Here is a 24,774-nt window from a genome sequence, read left to right on the forward strand (position 1 = left end):
GGCCCTGCGGGAGGTGTAGGCGAAGCCGGCCGGGACTACAGCTCCCAGCATGCCCCGCGGCGGGAAGGCGGGAAGGCGGCGCTGTGGCTCTCCCCGCTCCGCGCCGCTGAGGTGAGTCCCCGCCGCCGCCTTTTCTCCCTCCTGTCCTCAGCCCCCGCTTCACCCGGGGTTCTACCTCCGCCGGAGAGGGGGGTGAGGGGCGGGCTGCCCGCCTTGCCTCAGGGCTGGCTCCGCGCGGGTGAGGGTCGCGCCAGCCAGGCCTTCGCGGCGGTCGGTTTCTCCTCAGCGCTCCCTGAGCGGGGGCTGCGTGTGGTGATGGGTTCAGCCAGCCCACCGCCTCGCCGGAGGCGCCGCGAATTTATGCCCGGCTGAGGGTGTGTGCTCCTCCGTAGTCCTCGGCGGGCAGTCCTCCTTCGGGGCTGCAAACCGAGCACCTGGCTAAATTCCGCAGGGTGTCACTGAGGCAGCGCAGGAAAAGGCTGTGCCCACCCGTTACACGAGGCAGCCCCGTAAAGGTTTAGGTATGAGGTTAACTTTGTGTGAGAGACTAGTCCAGAAATGTTCAGTGCTGGCCTGAGGACCACAGTTTGTCTTATGAAAAAGAGCTGAATGTGTTGGGGAAAAAAGGGTGGGGAGGTCGGGAGGTGCAGCACCCCAGGAGATGTCAGCGTTGGGGAGGGCTGGGTTGGGCTGGAAAGGGCTGTCTTGGTAAGCGTGGCTTCTGCAAGCCTGCCTCTGTACTACTAGAGACAAGCCTCTTGCTTGCTAAAGCCTCCCCCATAGCACAGCCTAGATGCTGGTTGCACAAAGCTCTGAGTGAAGAAAAACTTCTCTTCAGTTGTTGGAACCTCAAGTGTTTTAACTACACAAGTTGGCTACTAGTCTAATGACTTAAGCAAGGCAGAATCAGACTCTGAGGTGATAAACTGTATCAGGAGGGGAAGATTTAATGTGGAGTAATGATGGATTTAATACAGAGTGAAGGCTGTGCCTCACTAGATGCTGTAATTCATTCTCAAGATCCACACCAACAGCTACTTCTCAGTAGCCCAGACTGGAAGTCAGTTACAGATTTCTGTTTAAATAATGACTTTTTTTTTCTGAAATCGATTATGATGACTAAAAAGTTTATTTGATGGAAATACTCAGTTAATGTGTACTAAAGCCTGTGGCAAGAATACAGGAATGAGCTCATGTTTTTTGCTCTTTAAGAAATGCTTTTATCATATACCAGCTAATTGGTTTTAAATCTTTACAGATAAATGGACTATAAGAAAATTGCAGATGAAGTTTCAGAGAAAATTTTATCATACAGTCAAGATACTTCAGGATGGAGAGTGATAAAAGTTTCAGTAAGAAAATCTTAGTTAATATGGTTTATGAAGTTATTTTTATTAAATATGTTTTGTTGCAAAAAGTGTTTAAAACTGTTTTCCTTTAAAAATTAGTCGATAACTATCAACTGCTAAGTTTTTATTTTTCCTTTTTCTGCTTTGAGAAAAATGTTACAGTTTCTTCAAAGCCTTCAAAAGAGTATGCAGGAAATATGTAAGTATTTACGTTTTGTTTGTCATTGTAATGAATAACAACATGGTTTTTGAGCAGTGACACCCACGATGGAAATGGAAAAGTTAACCATGTTCTGTCCTTCATGAAAGTGTTTAGCTTTGTTAGCTGTAGAGAGGATTTGGTGCTGTAGTTACGCTGGGTCAGCAGTGGGGCTGGAATACAAGAGATGGATTTCCTAAGCAATTTCCAAATGTGCTGTGAAAATTAAATACCATATAACAGTAATATGCAATAATTGAAGTCACAGTTTTTTGGCCTGAAGTCAGTGACTCTTCCTGGTGGAATATTCTATTTAAGCTATTACCTCTTAGCAGCTGAGCTTCACTTTTCACCCCCTCGTAGTTGTGCAGTGACCGATACTCAAACATGCAGATACGCTCTACCTTATCTGTCCTTTGTACCTTTTTCTTTCTGGCACCTGAGACTGAATTAGCTGTACCAAGAATGAGAAGGTCGTATAATCTCCAGAGCAGCAACTCCATCTGTCCTCGCTTCTCTCGAGCGATGAATTCTGTGCTGTGAAGCAGCTAGGTTTGGCCCAAAGGGTGGAGTTAGGCGAGGCTGGCTAAGCTGATCTCATGGCTTGTTCTCACTGAGAGACTTGGCTCTACTCTTTACAGTCCTCCCCTCCTCTTCCCTGCCCCTCTCCTGGCTCTGCAATCCTGCTTCTCGTTTATGGTGGCTGTGGCACTCAGCTGATTGTTTACCAAGGTGATTCAGCTCACTAAACCAGGGGGAAAAAAAAAATCTCACTGAAGAGAAGTGTGCAAAAGCAGAGGAAAAGAGGACGCTTGCAACAGGGCCTTAGCTTCTCTCTTTTTTTTTAAAAAAAAAAAACCCTAATGAGTATTAAATTACATTAAATGCCAATCTAGGCAAATAGGCATTAGAGAAAATTTGCATCTCATTCTTCTTTGTTCTCAGTATGATGAGATGTTTGTGATTAGTGGTGTTTGAAATCCAAAAGTCTTGCTTGGTTTTCTAATTATTTCTGAAGGTTTGAGCAAAGAGAGTATTAATTACAGAAGACAATGCTTTATCACTAGTATTACTGAAGAATTACAGTATTATAATGGAAAATAGTGTAATATTTCATTAGAGTATATTAAAAGCACTGTTATCTTCATAAAAATTTGCGTACTTTGTATATGGCATTATTATTGTATTTCAGATCTTACTTCAGTACAGGTGGATGTGAGGGAGTGGGAGTCTGGCTGCTTAGAATTCCTAGGAATGTGCCTGATTTGTTTTTGTGGAGGAAAAAAGGTACGTTTTACTCTGTTGGGTGCGAAGCCATTTTCAGTTGTACTCAGATCTGGATGTAGCAAGTCCCTTGCAGTTAGGAGAAGCATCATCGTGTTTTCTGCCATTTGGTACTGGGAGCCAGAATCTTTTATTTATTTTCATACAAATCTTTGTCACATAAACAAGCAGCACTGGTCCCTAGCCTGTCTTTTCTGAAGGAATACTAGCTGTTTCTAGCAGCAAAAGTATAATAGTTCCCATTTTCAGTTTGACGTGGAATATTTATTAACCGCGTATCACAAATGACGGTTTCTTTTTTAATTGGCAGGAGTATTAACAGTTTGCTTTACTTGCTGAAAGAAATCAGTGTGGGATCTGGCAGTGAAAGGCAGTAGGGATCCTTGCTTCAGTCAGGTGAAATATTTTCAGCAGAGTTCAGGGAAGCATTAAGCTGGTTGTTCAAGGCTGAATAGATTTTGTTTGGAATTATGTCACCTCAGCTCAAGAAAGACAGTGAGCTCCGTGTGTCAGTTTTTCGAAGCTAGACTAGATTTGGTGATCCAAGCGGTCTTTCCTAGGCTTACTTCCTCTTTTTCCAGCTCCAATAATCCACTGTAAAAGCTGGAAATCGAGATTTTTCACAAGTGTGCCCTTTCTTTTAGTCTAGCAACCGTGTCTTTCAGAGCCTTGCCTAGGAGTCCTGATTAACGACTTGCACTGAGTTTAGGAGAGAAGCTATTACAGGATGCAGGCGAGAGCTGCTTAGGAGACTGGTAAACATAAGTTCATGGGAGTTACAGAAATCCAGGGCGTATCCAAATATTAATATGCTGGTTGTAACTGGTCCTGCCCCAGCTTACGTTCGCTGTTTTGAGGAGGCATTAGAATGTTTTCCCTCGCTGTCGGAGCTGCTGTAGTTAGTGGAGAAGCCAGTTTCTGGCGCAGAGCTGTACGCCTACACTGTGTGTGCTCCACCAAGGCAGAGTGAAGAAACAGACCCGTGATTTCACAGAGCCTCCGTGTCTGGGTTTGAACTCGGCCATCTTTGCTCTTTCTGACTTAACACTCGTGTGTCGTCGGGGCCTGTAAATCTGATTTCAAGTTTCTTACGCTGTTTGGAGCGTCATCTGCTTTGAGCTCCTCCGTCCTCACGCAGCATCCTTCACCTTGGCGTTTCATTGCTGAGGGCTTACTGTAGGGATTCACATTTTCTCCAGGAACTAGGTGTGAGAACTCTCGGCCTTCAGGAGCAGTTCCCAGCATCACAGGAATTTCCCATTTCCTTGTGAGAGGCCGCTCTTCCCCGCTGTGAACTTTCCCTTGAACTCTTCAGAAGATCGTGAACAAAAGTTGAAGTGTCAGAATGTGCTAGAATAGAAGATTTGCAATCGGTGTCAAAATGGATTGAAAGTACCTACGTAGAAAAAATAAATCAATAGATGAATTGCATATATTTAAATTAACAGCCTCCTACCTAACAGCTCGCAAAGAATTTGTTTAAAATGTTTGGTGCCAAGAAGGTAACGGTCTCAAAAATCAATTACAGAATAATAATTTTTATTACTACTTGAATTTTAATCAATCCATCAAGTGCAACCACATTCGTGTGCTTTACCTCATTATAGTCTGACATCCCCAACTGCTAAATGCTTGTTATTGTGTAACTTACTTTTCCAGTTCATAAATGTGAATTCAATATCTATTTTTTTTACACAATCTAGATACCGTGGAGAAGGGATAATTAAGGAAGTCCCTAGTAAAATTATTCCTTTTATGTATCTTCCTGAATATCGAAACAAATGGGACAAAGCATTACAGTCTTACAAGCTGTTAGAAAGGATTGACCAGGTAATATGATAATTTAATACAAAGATTTTATTTTAACTCTTTCTGCATGAATTATGGTGACTAAAAAGACCTCTACTTGGATGACGAAGGCTCTTAATGCAAAATGCTTTCTGGGTCGGTAAAAACTGAACCTGCTGCTTAGGTGAAGTGGGTGTGAAATGCACCCTTCCCCTTAGCAGTTAAATATTTAGGGTAATTTAAAAATTAGGGTAAATGTAAGTATTTATTATGAAATAAATGTCCTCAAATCCGGTCTGTGGGAAACAACAGAAGCGTCCACGGAGAGCAGGGGGAGACACAACGCCAACAAAATGGAGGGAAAGCTCCTCTCTCAGTGAGCATAAATTATACAAATTAAAAAAAAATCACCAAAGTTAAAGGCAACAGGCAAATGGAATTGGTGCTGTTCTAGCACTGTGAAATACTGTGTGTTCTGAATTCTAAGTTGCTTGGGGCTTTGTCCCAGGCGCTCTGCAGGGAATTCCTGTGAAGAATATCAGTCCTGTGTTAGCTGGCTTTGGTCTAACCACCCTGTGCGTGGTGGAGAGAGGCCGCGGGACGTATTCCACACGTATCAATGGCTCAAGTGTATGAAAGTATTCCCTAAACTGGGGGCAAAAAAAAAAATCCTCCCATTTTTGTCTTCCCTGAACGTCTCTCTCACTTTCCTCTGCCTGGATCTGCTTGAGTTGGGCAGATATTAGGATTTGGTGGCACATCTCTGCTTTTTTTTGGAACTGATTTAGCATAACTGATTAGACATCTTTGTCCTAGAGCGCAGCGTGCAATCTAGCGTGTGTATTTGAAGGCAAATAGGCATTTAGCTCCCCCAAACATGGATACTAAATGGGCACGTTTTGACTTTTTCCACGTGGAAATTACTCCTGTGGCAAATGTAGGCCCCAAGGAACGGCAGTGAATCCCTTCCCTGTGTTACTGAGGATCCCTTTCGGTGCTCTCAAGTTAGTTCAGCACTAACTAATGATGAGAACTGTTGTCTTACGCTAACAAATAGACATCAGTTTTTACCACACACTCATTATTCAACACGTAACGCTGCTTTGCCAATTAAATACAACTTAACTTCTTACATACTAATCCAAAAAAATCACCTTTACTCGCAGGACACTGGTATATACCACAGTGTAACCCACAGTTATGGTATGGGACTGATTTCATCAAGAGATTTTGTTGACCTGCTGTATGTTAAACCATACCCTGGTGGGATCCTTACAACTAACTGTAAGTTGTGTGTAACTACAGCATGTTTTGCCTAATAATGAAAATACTGTATTTGTTTATTCTCCTATTATGCCTCTTTGAAAAATTAAAAAAAAAGTTGTAGGATGAGGAAGCTGGAATTTATTATTTCATTATATAGATTCAGTGTTTATTTAATACCACTTTTCTGCATTTAGATGGCTTCCTGACCAGATGCTACTTGCCTAATACACTATTCTCAGAATAAACCCCCAATTTGCCCCATATTTGATTCTCTTGGAGTTTGGCTCTGTAAACACACAAAATGTAAAATGACTAATACTACAACTATATGGCCAACCAGGAAAATACCCCACTGCTACTTCATTTCTGTGCTCATCTTCTTCCTTAAGTACATGGCAGAAATCAACATTTTTTCCTCTTGGAGCTTAGCTGACCTACCAGTATTTTTCAAGCTGTATTCTTTACTTTATTACGTAAAAGTAATGGGTGACTAAACAAAAGAACCCCTCCTAACTGCTACTGTGCATGTCTGCAGCAGTTTCCTCATCTTCCCTGCAATTGTGTTTACTAATTAACGACATCTGCTGACAAAGTGACTTCTTTGTCCAGAGCTGAGCCACACCTCAGCACCTGGGTACGCGTAAGCATGTCTCAAGGTTAGTACTTTTGGGTGTGCCTGCTAAACAGAGACATTTTCACCCGTGTTGAATGAATTGCACAAATATTTCATGTCCTTTAGCCGTTTTGTGTTCAGAATGGAATCACTAAACGCATCAGTGACTGTGTTGTGGGGTCTTGTACTATCCTGTAGCAGTTGGAGTCGGGTTAGAAAGGGTCGGTTTTGAGTTGTATGATGGATGTATAGAAAGGGGATTAATTTGATGGTGTTTTTTTGTGACTTACAGCTGTCAGCGTGGAATACTCCAGCTGCCCTCCAACTCCCTCTTGTGTCCGAGGCTACAACAATCCCTGTGGCTACGTCTGCTCACCTCTGCCTGAGTAAGTATTTAAAGCATTAGCATCTTTAGTTGTCTTCTCTAGCCAAAGCTTAAAATCTACCAAACCATGAAGCTTTTAAAAAAATTTTACTTCGTTTTATTCTGCGGCAACTTTTGTGCAGATCGGTTTTGTGACTCCGACTGTCTTTTGAAACAAATGAAACTTTATACATCCTCCACTTTTCCACATTAGGAATTTCACCAGCGATGAGCTATAAATTGTAAACATTTGTACATCCCAAATGAGAAGAGTAACGAGTGTTAACTGAAGGATTTTGCTCCTTTCATCCCAGGAATCCAGAGCATTCGAAGCTAGTCGTATTTATTCAGCCACAACTAGGAGGAATGCTTCCGGGCTCCGTAGTGGAGACAGTGTTACCTACTACTCTCATAAACTTAATCACTGAAACGAGAGCTGGACTGAAAGGCTTGAAGAGCCATAATTAAACGTAAGTGGAAAATAACAAGCACTTAAGTCACATGTATCTCTTACATGGATTCATTTTTAAAGTAGTAGATGATGACGTTTTATTTTAATTGTGGTTTATGTGGAAATATATAAAACTTAACTGTTGAAACGGTGACTGCTGGTTTTTTCTGTTCTTGGGAATGATGCAAGAATTTACACTGAAGGGCCTTCAAAGAACAGGATGTCGCTTTCACTGTAATCAGGTCATGGTTTTGTACTATTTTTGCACTTTATCTGCAGAGAATATATATATATACACAGACATAAGAATGTGGTGATGGAGATTATAGCAGTGTTAAAATACAGCAGTAGTCAAATTTTGCCATAGCTTTAAACACACGTGTATAAATTCTTACCTCAATTATGTACTCTTGACTGAACCATCTTGTGTCCTAGAGATTTTAAACATGTTTATTAACTGTAAGTGTGCAAGTGTAATTAGCACCTATTTCACTGCTTTGGAATTAAATATTTGAAGAAAAGCCTGATGAATCTGTATATAGCATCTCATTAAAAACTGCTCTTTATACACAGAGTTGTTTGTCGTTTTCTGAATCCTGAGCACCAAACCTAAACATTTTTTATACGCTGACTAATTTCCAGGAACAAGCTGGTGATATGATTCATTTGGAAGTAATGTTTCCCGTTACCCCTTAGTATTTCTACTACCTCTAGTTAAGGAGTTAACTGCAGGAAATAGTGATAGCTGTGTGAATAGGAATTTCCATTACAAATCACCCAAATAGTGGTGCAAATTAAAGAATAGCCTGGAAATTGCTTTCATCTTCTTTGCTCGATCCCTTCCCAAGTTGTTAGAAACAATTAACTGCATCTATAGTATAACTCAACGAAAAATTAAAGTAAAAATTCCTTCCCCCCAGTCAACGTGTTAAGGTATTAATAGTGAATACTAAAATACATTTGCATACTATAATATTTTTAGGACAACTAAAGATTCATCAGATAAATGTCAATTTATAAGAAAGAAAAATAAGATGGACTAATAGTTAAACAGAGTCACCAGCAGGTTTTATGTCAAAAGTTATCAAAATACATGTTTAATATTCATATCTTTACAATTTTTAGTAAACTTTTCAGAACTAAAGTGCCTTCAAGCGTGGATTCTTAGTGTCGCTCACGAAAAAACATTTCACCGTGGTTTAAAATACCTTAGCAAACTGTTAGACTGTGCTAAACACGGTGCTGTATTCCTTCTTCCTTTCTTTGTTTTAGGCCTTTCAGGGGGTTTATCTGTGGAAGTTTTGGACGCAGGTTCCTGGCTCTTCCATTCAGCTAGTAGCTCTTTTTGCACATCTGCAGGTAGTTCATAAAAAGTCTTTGTGTCAACATGAGGAGGAAATACAATTCCTGCTTGCCTGCTGTAAGTTTTCTCCTCGGAAGCTGTTTCAAAGGCCTCCTTATCTTTACCCAAGACAGGCACCCGCGGAACACTCCGGCCAGCTCCAGCTTCCAGAGATGACGGGTCTCTCCCCATGAAGTTCAGAGCATCAGTAGGTTGTTGTTCCATGCTGCTGCTTGTCCCTGGGTTTCCGTGACCCTCGGGAGAACCCCCAGCCCCGGAGCCGTGCGCCGGGGAAGCGCCGGGTACCGCTTCCACAAAACATGCTGACAGCCCACCTGAAACGTCCTCAGGAGGGATCCCTGCTGGTTTTTCAGAAATCATTTCTTTTTGAATATCTTCTGGAAGTTCCCTGAAGACTTCCTGGTCGATGTCACCAGGAGACAAATGCAAGGGGAAGTCAGGAATTCCTGCTTTTTTTATATTGCTTTGCTTTTCCTCTGAAAGTTTCCTAGTTTTTGTAGCGCTGGTGCTGTTGCACTTCTGGTTCCAAGAAGCACTTCCCTCACCTTGTGAGACATCTTCCACTTCCTGGGGCAAAAAATGTACATAAAAAGCATAAGTATGTCCTGTGTAATTGACTAGTGACCCAGCTCTATTTCACTAACAGCAAGTTCTTCAAATTATTCCTTAACAGACAGGGATTTTTTTTTTTTCCTCATGATCTGTAGTGTTTTTTTAAATCTTATTTTGAAACATAGACCTTAAAGTACATACACATAGGAATCATTTTGTATTTTAAAGTAGCAAATACCTTGAAGTTACATTTTATTAATACATTTTAAAACTCTGCGGGGAATTTGGAATTAGGAATTTGGAATTAGGAATTTGGAATTAGGAATTTGGAATTAGGAATTTGGAATTAGGAATTTGGAATTAGGAATTTGGAATTAGGAATTTGGAATTAGGAATTTGGAATTAGGAATTTGGAATTAGGAATTTGGAATTAGGAATTTGGAATTAGGAATTTGGAATTAGGAATTTGGAATTAGGAATTTGGAATTAGGAATTTGGAATTAGGAATTAGGAATTTGGAATTAGAAGCTTGCTTGATGCGAAGCTAGTGCTAGCGGTCAATACCGAATTAAAACTCTGATTAATTTCTAGTCTGAGCAGGGAGACTTGAGAAGGTGTAGGAAGGTAAATACTCACTGTGAAAATATCTTAATAAAAGCAACAAGGTAAATGATAAGCAGCTTTAAGGAGATTTTAATCTAAGGTAAAAGATGCTGCAGTATGACAGTATCCGAGTAAGTGCCCTGTTGTTCACAAATGTTGAATAACGGGCAGATTTTACTGGAATGAACAGCCAAAATTCAGCAATTATTTCTTAGAAGACATGAGTTTGGATTTCTTCCTCAGTGAATTCTGTTTTCTTCCATTAAGGGGCTGGATAACCTAGCTGGCTGGCTCATTCAAGAGAGTATTAAACCTCTTTTATGCAGTCTGGCTAAGAAAACAAACTAGTAACACCTGCTTAGAAGACTCCAAATAAACCTTAATTTAAGGTTTAAATCTATAAAATAAAGACAGACATAGAACTTCCTTCTCTGCAGAATAGTTTTCAGTATCTTTCAGCTTACCCGGACACGTTTACCGGAGCCTGATGGCGGTGACATCTGCTTTAAATAGAAACCAATTGATCCTTTCTTGCTGCTAGGAAGATCTTTGAGGTTGGAGAAGCAGACACTCAAAAGGGTAAGATGAAATGGCAGATCTACATCTATCATCTTTCGAAAGAGTTTCATTAATATATCAACCAACGGGGATATAATGTTGCTGCTTTCTAAAACAAAAATGGTTGAAAAAAAGCAACGTGTAATCAAGATTGATTTAAATAGTGAAGTAGAAGCAAACTTCTAACTTCACATTCTAAACTTTTTTAACATTTTGCATGTGCACCAAAAGAAGAGACCAATCCCAATCTAAGTTGAAAATGCAGTGCTATTTTTAGCGATATGAGAATATTTATAACTCTGTACACTAAGGAAACCTTTATTCATCTTGGAACACGATTTCCTGAAGTATTAAACTCTGAACACTGCTAAAGGCTTCCAAAATAATCTGTCAATATAGTCATTAAGATGTTCATTCTGCCCTGCCAGGTATGTCCTGAACTGAATAACACTCTTTTCCCCCCCCTCCAGTAAAAAAGCTTAATTTTACACCTGTGACGATTACTTTGGTTAGACAAGAATTACAGAACACAAGCCAAGCTGAGTAGATTTGAAAAATGATCTAATTCTACCCAAAAGGGCCTTTGCAGAGCCATGTGGGTGTTTAACACCGCCCCAGCACGGGTGATAACTACGGGGGTTCTTGGGGTTTGTGTCACTATAGGAGCTGGCAGCAATTGTTTGTCTCCTCTGATGTAGAAGTTTCAATTTTGAAGCGAAACTCTGGAGACTTTCAAGAGCTTCTCCGTGAGGAGTAATCCAGGGAACAGGGATTCTGTGTGCTGACTCAGCAGTGATTCAGATTTATTTCCTCACCCCAACCTGAATGAAGTGTCAAATGAATTGCAATTGCTGGTTGGAAAGCTCAATTCTGAGAAGGACAAGAGCCTTTATGTTATTAATTTTCAGAGATAAATCAAAAAGACATTTTATTACATAATAAAACTGAGAACATAATTCAAATCCCTAATGGAGAAAAGCAGATTATGAATCTGAGAAGCAGCCCCCCATCTCCCATTCTCACCCCACCAAATTTACTGCCTGGAATCCAGCCAGACTGGGTTAAAACATGGTAGAATTGTGGAAGTTATTCCTACAGTGAAGTTCTGTAGGGTTTTAGCACATCTCATCAGAATATATTTACAAGTGATGAAAAAGTTGCCAAATATTAAGGGTAAGGAATAATATCATGATGTTAAGTAGCAGAATTTTATCGAGAAGTGAAGTGGTAGGAGCACAAAGTCGATACTTTCAAAAAATATTAAGTTTACCTTTTCCAAATTTCTGGCTGAGATGAGGGGGAAGAGCACACTGACGGCTTTCCCGATTAAACCACTTGTCGGTTGAGGAGAACTGCCGGATGGTCAGTCGGACCGTGTGGGGCTGTCTGCCATCCCTGCGGATCCTGCGGGGCACAAGGGATCGGAATTACTACAGCAACTGTCTCAGCATCTAAGAATTACAAATCTCCCAACTTCTGGCTTTACTCCACTGATTATACAGGGAACCTTGTGGGTTCTGGCTGATTTCCTTAATGACCCATCAGTTAGAAGTTCAACACAACGTGAATAGTCTTCAACTGAAGTGTAAATTAAGTGGGTCAGTCTGCAATACTTTAATATATTAAAAGTAGTATATTTGCAGTTACACCCTGTATAATCCTCAGCTTTTAGCTCTTTTTGAGGAAACATCCCCAGTTCAGCAGCAAAAGGTGAGCTGGTTGTAGTTGTTTCAAAGTATGTAATTGTTTCTTTCCCCCTCCAGAAGGCACAGGGGTGGTGGTACTTTCGCTACAAAAGACTTTTCGCTTCTACATGTTGTAAATGAGACACTACAAACAGCCTGGCTGCAAATGTCGTAATTACTGCGCAATGTCTGAGATGCAGGTAAAACCCTGCTTGCCCACGGTGTTCATGGAACAAAAATGAATGTATCTCTTGTGAGACCTGCAGAGATGTGGGCGCAGGAAATGTTTAAGACTTGTAGATGCATGTAGAGAGTATCAAAATATTGAGAGAAAAATCAAAATAAAAACCTTTAAGACTTGTAGATGATTTTAAGGCTTGGAGAGGTATGTAGAGAGTATCAAAATATTGAGAGAAAAATCAAAATAAAAACCTTTAAAACCTGTAGATGATTTTCAGGCTTGGAGAGACATGTAGAGAGTATCAAAACATGGAGAGAAAAATAAAAACCTTTAAGACTTGTAGACGATTTTCAGGCTTGGAGAGGCATGTAGAGAGTATCAAAACATGGAGAGAAAAATAAAAATAAAAACCTTTAAGACTTGTGGACAATTTTCAGGCTTGGAGAGGCATGTAGAGAGTATCAAAACATGGAGAGAAAAATCAAAATAAAAACCTTTAAAACTTGTAGTTGATTTTGTAGGCTTGAAGAGGCATGTAGAGAGTATCAAAACATGGAGAGAAAAATCAAAATAAAATCCTTTAAAATCTGTAGATGATTTTCAGGCTTGGAGAGACATGTAGAGAGTATCAAAATATTGAGAGAAAAATCAAAATAAAAACCTTTAAGACTTGTAGATGATTTTAAGGCTTGGAGAGGTATGTAGAGAGTATCAAAATATTGAGAGAAAAATCAAAATAAAAACCTTTAAAACCTGTAGATGATTTTCAGGCTTGGAGAGACATGTAGAGAGTATCAAAACATGGAGAGAAAAATAAAAACCTTTAAGACTTGTGGACAATTTTCAGGCTTGGAGAGGCATGTAGAGAGTATCAAAATATTGAGAGAAAAATCAAAATAAAAACCTTTAAGACTTGTAGACGATTTTCAGGCTTGGAGAGGCATGTAGAGAGTATCAAAACATTGAGAGAAAAATCAAAATAAAAACCTTTAAGACTTGTAGATGATTTAAGGCTTGGAGAGACATGTAGAGAGTATCAAAATATTGAGAGAAAAATCAAAATAAAAACCTTTAAGACTTGTAGACGATTTTCAGGCTTGGAGAGGCATGTAGAGAGTATCAAAACATTGAGAGAAAAATCAAAATAAAAACCTTTAAAACTTGTAGATTATTTAAGGCTCGGAGAGACATGTAGAGAGTATCAAAATATTGAGAGAAAAATCAAAATAAAAACCTTTAAGACTTGTAGATGATTTAAGGCTTGGAGAGACATGTAGAGAGTATCAAAACATGGAGAGAAAAATAAAAATCAAGAACAGGGGATGCAAAGGCTGTTCAGAACTGACAGAAGAGGGGTTCAAAAATCAGAATTTGAAGTGTGGCAGAACAGGAACTACAGTTCAGTGCTGCTAGAATAAAATAAATTAATAAAAAGGAGTAATAAGAGAGTCACGGGATCAAAAGGGAGGATGGGGAAGTCACGGGAGCCAAGACATGAGTGACTGCATCCTCTTGCTATGCTGTCAGGTATCTTGGGCTTGGCTACTGCCTGGATTCCCGGGGCAAGGGAAGTACAAAATGAAAATGTTCTTTGCCTGACAGAAAAATAAGTGGTGGAGCAGCATAAATGGGGATCACCAAGGGCCTGAAAGTACAGAAAGTTGCTTACGGAAAGAGAAAAAAACCAGAGGGTCCTTCCCAGGGATCGGTGAAGATGCACAAAATCCTGCGATGCCCAATCAAAGCACCAGAAAAGCATCAGGAAATGGAATATGCAAAGGTCCTGATGGGAGAAGCTGCGCAGGAAGGGGAGGGCTGGCAAGAGGAAAGCGGGGCAAGGGGGCAGGACAATCCAAGAATTGAGAAAAAACACCCAAAAGGGGGAAGTTGGAGAGGCAGGTGCCCTCCCTGTAAATACATTTTGTGGAGAGATGAAATGTGGAGTGTGAGACAAACCTACGATACGCTCCAAGTGCCTCCAGGTCAGCATTTCAGTCATCAAACAGAGCTACTGAAGACAGTCACCTGTCTAATAGGTTAGGAAGCAGTTCTTCAATTTTCTCTTTAACTTCCACTTCTGACGAACATTTTTTAAAGGAATCTTCATCACTAAAGGACTAAAAAAACCCCACATTAGTCCTTTCAGTTTTATATTTACTTCAAAATTCCAAAGAGGAAAGAAGAGTATCACAATTAAGCATAGAATTAACACCAAGATATCTTTGGCGCTCAGAGCTCAACTGAACTTCAGGAGAATTACGCATTAATTTGAGTCGTACCAGAGAATACATACAAAAAGGCAGCATTTTGGTCAGTCCAGCAAAGCTGTATCAAACTAAAAGCAGTTTTTTTGCTCTTTATAAAGTAATTCAGAACAATACTTGTACCTGAGGAGGGCCCGATGGAGTCACAGGGGAGTCGTCTTCTCCGTAGCTGAGTTTTTGGATACGCTGAGCAGCAGAAACACCCAGTTCCTTCTCCAACACCTCAGATGGAAACGCTTGGAGATCACACACGTTCCTAACACCCAGCATTTCGAGACGTTGGGTAGTTTTGTAGCCAATGCCTAAATAAAACGTGTATAAAAAAATACCCAGAAAAGTGAAAATATACATGTAGATAGAAGTCGTCCCCACATGTGTAGTACTGACAGTTATTTACACTACTGGAGTGCAGGCTTTTCAGCAATATTTTTGCCGAGTTTCCATTCAAATTTTACAATCTGCCATTAGAAAATTGGGACACAGCAACAGTTGGTCTGTGTCTGTGGCCTCCACTGAGGCTTCCTGGCCAACGGCACAGTGTCGGCGTGGAATAATTAGGAAAAACACCTCCTCAGAGTATTCTGTCAGGCTCCATTTTAATAACTGGCAGAAGGTTTCCAATCAGCAAGGTTTAAAAAAGTTTGTATTTAAAACCATGATGTTTAGGCTTCAATAAAAATAAGCTGCGATTTCAGTATTTTTGAAGGTATCTTGGAAAGTGCTGCAAGACTTTTATGTCAAGACCAAAAAGTAAGAAACCCAAAGAGCTTTCACTCCTGCTAAGCAAAACTCAAAACAGCTTATGAAAAAAGAGAAAGCACCCTAAACACACCCCGCTGCCTGCTTGCGAAAATGAGATTTTCAAATGATTTCAGTTACTCTTTCAGTCTTTTTAATTATCGTAAGAGTTGTCAGGACGCTCCCCATCTGTGCTCCCAGCACCGTACTCACCAGGCACTTTCTGGATGTGATCGAGGCTGCGTATTAGATCTTGACAGCTTTCAGGCAGAAGAAGTGTTTGCTGATTTGGTTTAAAGGTCCCAGATACCAGTTTAGACAAGAATTTGTTGGAGGCCACTCCTGCACAGCCGGTGAGGCCCAGTCTCGCGTAGATGGCTCCCCTGAGCTCTTCTGCAATCTGAGATCCGATAACTAACCTTACGTGCGTTGTGTCGTGCAAGTTGATAGCTGCAAAGAAAAAGCGAGCAGGGTTCGGTGTGTAAAGTCACCTAGTTAGCTAATTCTCTAAGATTTTAGATATTTTTTACATTGCGTTAAAGCGGTACGAGGAATTACGGTCTCATGCGTCAAGTGGTATTGCCACGGCTTCTAAGTTTAACCTCACGCTTATCTCCCCGAAACCCTGGTCAAAGGGGGAGTGCTGCTGTCCCAACCCAGGGACATACTGTCCATGAAGCATGTTTAGGAAGTATTTTAAATATAAAATACAATATATTAAGAGATGTCAAAGGAAAGTGTTAAATATCAGAGATTCTTGTACCAATGTAACCAAAGTAGAGATTAACAAACCTTTAATTGAAAGGGCTGCCTTGCAGCCAAGCCTTTCTTACATGCAAATGCCAAATGAGGAAGAGGACTATCCAGGCGTTTCCCTCCTCTCCAAAGCCACCACAATAGCTCAAAATCCAGGAAAAAAAACCTGCCTGTTTGCCTCCCTAGTGCAGGAAATTCGTATCGCGGTGTAGCGATCGCATGCACGTTCAGTCTCAGTAAGTCTATTCCTGCCCTCATGACCACGGCAAAACGGTCTTCTGTTGGGTTTTATTCGTTAAAAACCTCAATTTTGCCAATTGACAACAACTATGTCTTAGTACAGTAAAACTACTTTAAAGGAAAAGAAAGGACGGTGACAATCTGTTCTCCTGAATCACTGTAGATGCTCCTCTGCCACGGAGATTTATTTTTTGTACAGTCTAATTGGAACGCTGATGAATATTTGTGGTCAGTGGGCTCTCAAATACAGAAACCAAGCACAGAGCAGCACGAGTTCCCAACTGTTCAGCTCTGAACAATACTTAGAAGCAGAGAGATACTTGAACCTCACAAACATTTACCAAATTTTTCAGCGTGAAGAACGTTTTAACGCACCTTGGTGGTTGTACACGTGGCCAGACACACTGACTCTGGACCATCCACTCTGCTGGAGCTGGTTTAGTCTTTTCTCTACAATCTCTGTGATATCCACAAAATTTTCATCAAACCCAAGTCTTTCCACCAGTGGACAAAATTCCCCCAACAACTCTAGGAGGAAAAGATACCCAAGGATAATATGTGCACAGTGAAAAACATCAGATTTTCATGTCTGGTGTCACGTGGATTTGAGGAGGAAACTGTTCTCTTCAAGATAAAATAATAAGGTAGTTATTTTAGCAAAGGTGAAGGGGTATTTCATCATCCCACAACTACCCCTGTCATCTGCTTTTCTTCTCCCCAAATCTCTTTCTTTCCTCATTTCTCTTTGAAATTAGAGTTCTTAACCTCTGCAGTACTTTCTCCTAAGGAGATCTGTTTCCCTGCTAGGTGGGTTTTTACTTTTTAAGTTACTACTATTTCTCCTGCTAACGCTGCTAATGATAAAAGCACTAATCAATAGCAATATTGGCAAATCATTTAATTAAGAGATACCGGAGACGTTCGCCCACTCGGAGGTTTCAGTGTTCTGTCCTCCGTTGCTTCACAGTTGGAGATCTAGTACCGCAGTCAGTATCGAAATAAGAAAAAGAGTTCTTAAAGAACTCCAAGTGCGTAATCCTAACGTAGCACACGGATCCCACGATGCAGTTACAGCACCTGACCCGGATTGCAACCAAGTCAAACAGCTTATTTTCTTCCAGCCCGGGGGCAGCACGGGGCAGTCCATCCTGCCCTGCTTCTCCATGCACCGGGCGCAAGGCCCGAGGCGGCGGCGCCGGGGCAGGAGGAGGAGGAAGAGGAGGAGGAAGGACAAGCGGGGAAGGGGCTCCCCCGGCTGCCAGTCCCCGTCGCTCGCAACAAGAGCTTTATTGTTCCCGGGCACGGCCGGGGCCGAGACCCCCTGGCGATGGCGGCCGCGGCGCGCTGCTGGGCGCCAGGAGCGCGGGCTGCGCGCGCAACCGGCGGAGCTCCTTTCCCCCGGCGCCCGCTTCCGCGGCCGAGCCCCGGAATCCGGTGGCGGCGGGGCCCAGCAAGCGGGGCGCAGCGCGGCCTAGAGGGGCCAGAGCGGCCAACCCCGCCGACCATAGAGAGCGCCGTAGGCGGGACAGAGCGGCCGCGGCGGGGCCAGGGCGGCCATCGCCACGATCGTAGGATTATCGCCACGCTATGAGGCTCATCCCGGTAACTTTGAGAGCAGGAAAACCTCTTACGCTGTCGCCCGCGTGTGCACGTGCACAGGGAGTTTAACAGAAAGTGTTTGTCTTCTGAAAAATTGTTAATTTTGTACCTGTAACCTTGTACGACATTTCCCTGTATGGAGTTAGATCTTCTCCGTTAACCAGCACCAGCTGAGGACACTTCTCTTTAGCATCCTTGACAGACATCATTTTCTTAACTCCGCGTTTTCTGGCTTCATAGTTACAGGTAACGACGATGTATTTCTGTTGCACACCTAAAAATAAAGGTGGTTTTTAACGTTTAGGTTTCTTGGTGCTTCCCAGAAGAGCACAGTACTTCCACGCCGACACGAGTGTCTTGTTCTACAAGACTATAAGGACAAATCTCTTGATTTAGATCACTGGGTGGTAAGAACATTTTAAAAGTTTATAGAAATTGTAATATTGCTCTTAATTTTGGGCCTTTCCAGGCAATCTTACCCGTGAAAGTGCTCTTTATCAAGAGTCATTTTACAATGTACTTTCTTTGCTGACCGCAGACACTACCCTGTCTCACATTCATTCTTGTGCATGGAATAAAACATGCGTGAAGCGTGACTGCCTCAAAAAACTCAGGCTCATGTGTGGAGCTCAGCCCTCTCTGTGCCCACGGACGTTATAAAACCACCTTCAATCCCCAGAACTGCTCAGACACGTCGGCAAGTGCCCGTACTTGTCCTCAAGAGGATTTATGAATCTTGTAGTCCCAGCTACGTGGAGTCTAGACTGCACTTTACTCCCTCTGGATGTGGTTACAGCGCCGGTGTGACCGCCTGTATCTCACCACACAGCCACGGCCTGACTTTATTCACATCCTTAAGTTGCTTCTGCCCGAGTACGCGTCATCCCCAAATTAACAGCGAAATAACTCCCACCTAAAGGCTTGGCTCTTAATTCGGGATTACGGATCATTTCTACTTGTGCATAAAAGCAGTCCAAGTCGATGTGCACAACCACTCTGCACGCTGTGCTTCTGGCTGATACAGACTTGCCGTGGTCTGCTGCGAGGGAAGTAAACAAACAGATTAAAAATTACCAGCCGCCTTACATGGGATGTCACGACTTTTTTTTCAAATTATTCCATCCTAATAAACAGATACTACAGCAAGAATATAAAATTTACAAGTTTTATACAAATTCTAGAATTACTTAGGAGCGTAAATCATCCACAGCAACTCGGTTTATGACTAAACACTCCTGTTTGCAGAGGGCCAGCTCTATTTTTCACCAAAGTATTTTAGAACATCACTTTACTGATACAATATCCTTACACAGTGGAATACTGAAACTTCTTTTTAATGTATTTCTGTAAAATCATCTATCTTTAACTCTGCTATCAAATATCTGTCTTTCCCAGGGGTGGCCAATGAAGATGGCAAATCACCATCCGACCAACAGCAAACCCTGCTCTGAAAACAAGCCTGCCAAGTTAAAAAAAGCAAAAGAAAATAAATAAAAAGGGGTTCATTTCTCCAAGCTGAAACAAACCCCAACTAGTTGATAAGAGTCCCAGCGAAACCCAGCTCTACTTCCATCTGCTGTTTTGTGGCGTTTTTAATGTCTCCTGAGGTTCCCAGAGGAGAATTGGAGGAGTCTAGAGTGATTACCAGCAGGATGGCAGAAATAATTAAAAAATAAAGAGGAAAGGCAGGGCTATGGCTGCCGAGGCGGGGCCCTCCCCCCCCACGGCGCCCACAAGGCCCTCGCCATGTTTTCCTGAGGCGGCCCCCCCGCAGCTCCCGCCTTTTCACCCCGGTGGGCCCTCCCCGCCCCGGGCGTGTGTCCCCGCCGGGAGACGAGCGGGAGAGGCCGAGAAGAAGGGGGTGAACCGCGGGTTTCCCCTCAGCGGCCGGCGCCATCGCTCCCCGCTCGGGGCCCGCGCTCACCCGGGGCGGGCGGAGCGGCCCCGCCGCCCGGCTGCGGGCGAAGCCAGTCCTCCTCCTCCTCCTCCTCCTCCTCCGAGGGCGGCGGGAAGGGCTCCATGCCGCCTCAGGGCTGACTCAGCCGCCACCGCCGAGCCGCTCCCCGCACCGCCGGGGCCACGCTCCGCCCGCCCCGCCGAGGAGGAGGAGGAGGAAGAGGAGGAGGCGGCGGCGGCGCCGCGCAGGTCCTAGAGCCGCCGGGGAGGGCCGGGGCCTCCACCGAGCCCGGCCCCGCCGCCCTGAGGGACCCCGCGGGCGACCTGGAGGAGGAGGAGGGACCCGGGGGACGCTGCGCTGTGGCGGCGGGGCCGCCGAGGAGCGGTGGCTCCGTTCCGGGAGCGCCCCGGGGAAGTTGTTGGGGGTCGGGGTGGTCGCGGTGCTAAAGCAGCGTCGTGCTGAGGGAAACGGCCCCGAGGCGGCGGGGGGGGGGCGGCGGCATAGAGGAGACGAATAAACTGAACGCTGTGGGGGGGGGGGGAAGTCCAGGGAAATGTTTTATTCATGGCCGCGCCGGAGGAGAAATGGGTGAATTCAGGTTTACGGCAGTTAGCGCCCCCGTCCCTGCCCCTGCGGCTCCTCCAGCCCCCGCAGCCCCGGGCCCGTCCTCAGGCGCCCGGAGGTCCCGGCGATGGCCGCCCCGGCCCCGCCGCGGCCGCTCTGTCCCGCCTACGGCGCTCTCTATGGTCGGCGGGGTTGGCCGCTCTGGCCCCTCTAGGCCGCGCCGCGCCCCGCTCGCTGGGCCCCGCCGCCACCGGATTCCGGGGCTCGGCCGCGGAAGCGGGCGCCGGGGGAAAGGAGCTCCGCCGGTTGCGCGCGCAGCCCGCGCTCCTGGCGCCCAGCAGCGCGCCGCGGCCGCCATCGCCAGGGGGTCCCGGCCCCGGCCGTGTCCGGGAACAATAAAGCTCTTGTTGCGAGCGACGGGGGCTGGCAGCCGGGGGAGCCCCTTCCCCGCTCGTCCCACCTCCTCCTCCTCCTTCTTCTCCTCCTCCTCCCCCGGCGCCGCCGCCTCGGGCCCTGCGCCCGGTGCATGGAGAAGCAGGGCAGGATGGACTGCCCCGCGCTGCCCCCGGGCTGGAAGAAGGAAGAGGTGATCCGCAAGTCGGGCCTCAGCGCCGGCAAGAGCGATGTCTACTACTTCAGGTACGTACCGGCGGGGCCGCCCGGCCCGGCACGCTCCGCTCCCCCGGCGGGACGGGGACGGCCCGGGTAGGGACCGACAGCGCTCCCCCCGCTCCCCCCCCCCCCCCCCGCCGCCACACACACACAGCCCGCGCCTTCCCCCGGCGCCGCCACCTGCTCCCCGGGCTCCCCCCGCTCGGGGGGTCGGGGCCGGTCGCGGTCCCCTCCTGTCAGGGGCGGCGGAGACTCCCGCTCGCCTCCCGCCGGCCGCCTGTCAGAGGGCCGGTGCCCTCCCGCCGCCCGCCTGGCAGGGAGGCTCCGCTCCGCTCCGCTCGCCGGCCGGGGGGCGGCTGAGGGGCTCCGTGCGCTCCCGCCGCCCGCCTGGCAGGGGCCGGTGTGGGGATGGGGACGGTCCCCGCCCGCCTGGCAGGGGCCGGTCCCCTCCCGCCATGGTTCCTGTCAGGGGGGTGAGCCCTGTCCCCTCCCGCCATGGTTCCTGTCAGGGGGGTGAGGCCGGTCCCCTCCCGCCATGGCTCCTGTCAGGGGGGTGAGGCCGGTCCCCTCCCGCCATGGCTCCTGTCAGGGGGGTGAGGCCGGTCCCCTCCCGCCATGGCTCCTGTCAGGGGGGTGAGACCGGTCCCCTCCCGCCATGGCTCCTGTCAGGGGGGTGAGGCTGGTCCCCTCCCGCCATGGCAGCTGTGCCCCCAGCTCCCGCTGTGGTGCTCCACGGTTCCTGGCCACAACCAGGCAACTTCCAGCCCAGGGCTGACTGCGGGGCTGATGACCGGGGGAGCCCACCGGGCTTGTAAGGAGCCCTTCAGCCTGGTTTTCCTTTGGGAGAGGAGTGCTAGCGCTGCTGCACGCTGGCCTGTGACAGCCCTCCCAAGCCTAGCTTTTCAGCTCAGCCTAAAGAGAACATCCCCCTGCCTTTAAACTAAGACTTGCCATCATCCGTACCCAAGGTGTCCTACCAAAATAGAGCATTGGCAGGGGATGCACACACACACCCCCCCCCCCCAACTAAATTAATTAGGAAGCTTACCATTAGTAACAAGAGTTGAAATTTTAGCAAAGTTAAGAGCATGTGAAAATTGGAGAAGTCTTGCCACTGCTAAATGTTCTCGTTATTACTGCACGGGCTATAGTAAAACCAAGAGAAGCAACAGCAACCTAATTTTGTCTCACCCTCCCGCTTGCTTTCCGAAACTGAAAAGATAGTTCTTTTCTCAAGGCAGAAATGAAATAAATTCTGAAGTCTTGCTCTTAGGCCACGCTTCTGTAAGTCCAGCCTGCTGCACAGCAGAGGAAGCTGTCTTCTGCAAAGGCTTAACCTCTTCCCCACAGCACCTCTATTTATAGCTCCCTGCGCATCTGATGAACCACACCTGAAACCTCTCCCTGCCGTGGCCGTTTCCGAGCGGGCCTCGCGGGCTCCTTTTGTCGCAGCAAATGGACTCGGTCTTTCCGCTGCCCAGCCGGAGGAGCGCGAAGTCGCGCTCGCTCCCTCTCAGATCCCGGCTCATGGAAAAGTCCGTTTTTGTCAGCGCTGAATCATTTGACCCATCACATGTTGCTGCTAAAGAAAACGCAACGCCTGACAAAAGGATCGCTAGTTGTGGAGGAGGAACGGTCATTTTTCCTGAGCTTTTTCCGGGGAGCCGGTTGAAAACTTTATTTTGGACGAGTTCTGGTTTTGTCTTACCGCCTTTGTCTGACTTGCGCTCCCAACCGTATGCTAATATTGTGGCAGATGATTGGGTAGCATCTGGCATCGCTGTCTAGCTCTCTGCATCTGCCTTGCCTTTCTGCGGCGCTGCCTCGTGAAGCCTGTCTGAACGATTGCACCTACGGTCTGAATCCTGTTTTCTGGATGGGTCCTGGTTTTTCTGCAGATTGCTAAACTCAACATTTCTGCGTAGGATTATTCTTTCCAGAATTAAATGCCAGACTTTTCTCAAGCCAGACAGTCACTGCTGACTGTGTTGGAATATATTTAATGTAGAAGGCCCAAGTAACTTCAGCTGTTTGCTCAGAATGACCTCGTTTTAAAAACACTTGAGTTGAGCCACATGTAGGGGTGTCAGAGTTTTATGTATTACAGATCCTTAATTAAACTATGGAGACCTGGGGAAAATGCTGTAAGTTCTAGTATTTCCACATTTTAGTTTTTGCTTTGCAAAGAATAATATGTAACTTCATTAAGTTCATTAAGGCACCTTAGTTAGCTGACTAAAAACCTGAGGTTTATGTTTTTATGATTTCTTAAGGCTAGAAAAAGCAAAACAAAGGGCTTGGACAAAGCTTCATTTACTGCGATGGTCTAAATAATAATAGTAATTACGAACAACTCTTGCAAGATTAATACATGTTGAAATCTACCTTATTTGCATTTTGAAACTTGCTCATTTCGGGGCTGCTTTATGGTATTTTAACATGTCACGCTTTAGGAAGATGTGAACCAGTTGCTCGGGTAAAGTAAACCACTTCCAGTAGTTTCTGGTGGGATGCCTTTGCCCCTCTTCACATACATCCGTGATTATCATAAAAAAGCTATTAAAAGGGGTGTGGTGGAAATACTTTACAAATACTGGACTAGATCAAGACACAGCTTTTGAGGTTCTGTGTAATGATCCGAGCCTTCACCCTTCAGATTTTGCCGCTGCTGTGGCCTAAAACCCTGTCGAGAAACTCTTGAACGCATTTTTTTTGTCGAAGATGCAAGACTGTAATCTGCTCATCGCTGCCTCTGAAATTCTGTCTTTTTAATGTGGGAAAGTGGTAGGAATAAATGTTTCAAATTTTAGGATGCCTTCCAGCATGGTTAGCAGTGATGCAGATCTTCTGCCAAACAACCGCAAAATTGAAACTAAAAACTTACCAGGCAACTCATCGCTTAGAGTTTGCTGATTTCACTACAGATTACAGGTTTGGAAAAATAAGTAGTCGTTTATGTCTGGAGAAATAACTTCTGTTCAGTAACAGGACTACTTCTGCACAACCAAAGTGAAACAAATAAAAAAATGTTTTTATGGCTGCAGGCAGGACTGGCGTAGGAAATTTATCCTTTTTTTTTTTTTTTTTCCTTCTTTTCATTCTGTTATAGCTATGAGGCAGATTTCAGCACTGCTATATTTAAAACAAATGAAAATCTGTTTTGATCCAGTAAGTAGAGCAGGCCAACAGCATTCAAAAGAGATATGTCACTGTAGTTCTGTTAGCAAAAAAAAAAAAAAAAAGAGTGTTAATAAATGCTACATTGTTAAAATATGTCGCTGAGTACTAAGTGGGTTTGGGTTTGTGTGCCTTACACAGACTAGTATTCCCCAAAAGCCTGCACAGGCAGGACTTGGCATGACCTCTTGGAGAGTAATACCACGCTTTTTTGGCAACTTTAGGACAACGCCATTGCATTTTAAGTTTGTACGTCTTTGGAATAATTTGCTTAAACTTCCAGTTGCTTAATTTTATCCAAGCAGTCCGAAGAAATAGATTTCCACGTGTGTTTTGGTTTGAGGATCCTGGGCTTGTGCAGGTGACACCAGAGGCCTAATCCTTGTTAATGGTGATGGAGAAAAATCTTAATTCTTCAGGAGCTGAGTTTGAGGGAGGAGCGAGTGACTATATTTAATAATACAAACTTATTCGATCTGGGGAATAGTGTGTTAAAAAAATCACCCTACTGAATGTAGGACAAATGCAAAACCAGCGCAGCGTTCTGGGACTAAATGCTGGGTTTAGACTTGAATCCACACATCAGGTGTCTTCCTGGCAGGTCGGCCGTGAGACGGGGCTCGAGCGCGTGTCGTAGCGCGTACGGCCGCTCTGGCGCGAGAGCGGGGAAT

General features: G+C 44.9%; 3 protein-coding genes across 8 annotated transcripts in view; 2 read left to right on the top strand and 1 right to left on the bottom strand.

Annotated features, from left to right (window-relative positions):
• The first annotated feature begins 60 nt into the window (after positions 1-60).
• On the top strand, positions 61-7,888 carry LOC141917854 (stAR-related lipid transfer protein 6-like). 2 transcript variants are annotated; one of them, XM_074811446.1, is made up of 7 exons: positions 61-111; positions 1,259-1,352; positions 1,499-1,548; positions 4,536-4,662; positions 5,787-5,908; positions 6,799-6,885; positions 7,178-7,888. In XM_074811446.1, exons 2-7 carry the CDS (start codon positions 1,263-1,265, stop codon positions 7,329-7,331), a joined length of 630 nt encoding a protein of 209 aa, XP_074667547.1. In that variant the 5' UTR covers positions 61-111; positions 1,259-1,262; the 3' UTR covers positions 7,332-7,888. The 2 variants fall into 2 exon arrangements, with proteins under 2 accessions (XP_074667547.1, XP_074667546.1); XM_074811445.1 differs by having other exon boundaries at positions 5,787-5,904; positions 6,792-6,885.
• On the bottom strand, positions 3,866-19,959 carry LOC141917852 (DNA polymerase iota-like). 4 transcript variants are annotated; one of them, XM_074811440.1, is made up of 12 exons: positions 19,778-19,959; positions 18,767-18,892; positions 17,963-18,127; positions 16,630-16,782; positions 15,472-15,708; positions 14,644-14,822; positions 14,282-14,373; positions 11,661-11,794; positions 10,297-10,499; positions 8,523-9,244; positions 7,455-7,587; positions 3,866-4,182 (listed from the first exon to the last, which is right to left on the bottom strand). In XM_074811440.1, exons 1-11 carry the CDS (start codon positions 19,872-19,874, stop codon positions 7,584-7,586), a joined length of 2,112 nt encoding a protein of 703 aa, XP_074667541.1. In that variant the 5' UTR covers positions 19,875-19,959; the 3' UTR covers positions 3,866-4,182; positions 7,455-7,583. The 4 variants fall into 4 exon arrangements, with proteins under 4 accessions (XP_074667541.1, XP_074667542.1, XP_074667539.1 ...); XM_074811441.1 differs by lacking the exon at positions 3,866-4,182 and adding an exon at positions 4,211-4,228; XM_074811438.1 differs by lacking the exons at positions 3,866-4,182; positions 7,455-7,587 and having other exon boundaries at positions 8,361-9,244.
• Positions 19,960-20,015: 56 nt separating this feature from the next.
• LOC141917853 (methyl-CpG-binding domain protein 2) overlaps positions 20,016-24,774 on the top strand; it is a 41,556-nt gene continuing 36,797 nt past the window's right edge. The window contains exon 1 of one of the 2 annotated variants that reach the window (XM_074811443.1): positions 20,016-20,953. In XM_074811443.1, the coding sequence (XP_074667544.1) occupies positions 20,841-20,953 (113 nt within the window). In that variant the 5' untranslated portion in view covers positions 20,016-20,840. The remainder of the gene's footprint in view (positions 20,954-24,774) is intronic. The other variant, XM_074811444.1, reaches the window with a different exon arrangement.

This window comes from Strix aluco, chromosome W (genome assembly GCF_031877795.1).
Source record: "Strix aluco isolate bStrAlu1 chromosome W, bStrAlu1.hap1, whole genome shotgun sequence".
In the NCBI taxonomy this organism is placed as follows: Eukaryota; Metazoa; Chordata; class Aves; order Strigiformes; family Strigidae; genus Strix; species Strix aluco.

Bases quoted from the DNA above. Each gene is read 5' to 3' on its own strand.
- LOC141917854 (XM_074811445.1), top strand. From the start codon at position 1,263: ATGGACTATAAGAAAATTGCAGATGAAGTTTCAGAGAAAATTTTATCA. The intron at 4,663-5,786 runs GTAATATGATAA...CTTTACTCGCAG, and splicing joins TGTTAGAAAGGATTGACCAG to GACACTGGTATATACCACAG. The intron at 6,886-7,177 runs GTAAGTATTTAA...CTTTCATCCCAG, and splicing joins GTCTGCTCACCTCTGCCTGA to GAATCCAGAGCATTCGAAGC.
- LOC141917852 (XM_074811438.1), bottom strand. From the start codon at position 19,874: ATGGAGCCCTTCCCGCCGCCCTCGGAGGAGGAGGAGGAGGAGGAGGAG. The intron at 14,374-14,643 runs GTACAAGTATTG...GGGTTTTTTTAG, and splicing joins CTCCATCGGGCCCTCCTCAG to TCCTTTAGTGATGAAGATTC. The intron at 10,500-11,660 runs GTAAACTTAATA...TTTTTGTTTTAG, and splicing joins CAGCCAGAAATTTGGAAAAG to AAAGCAGCAACATTATATCC.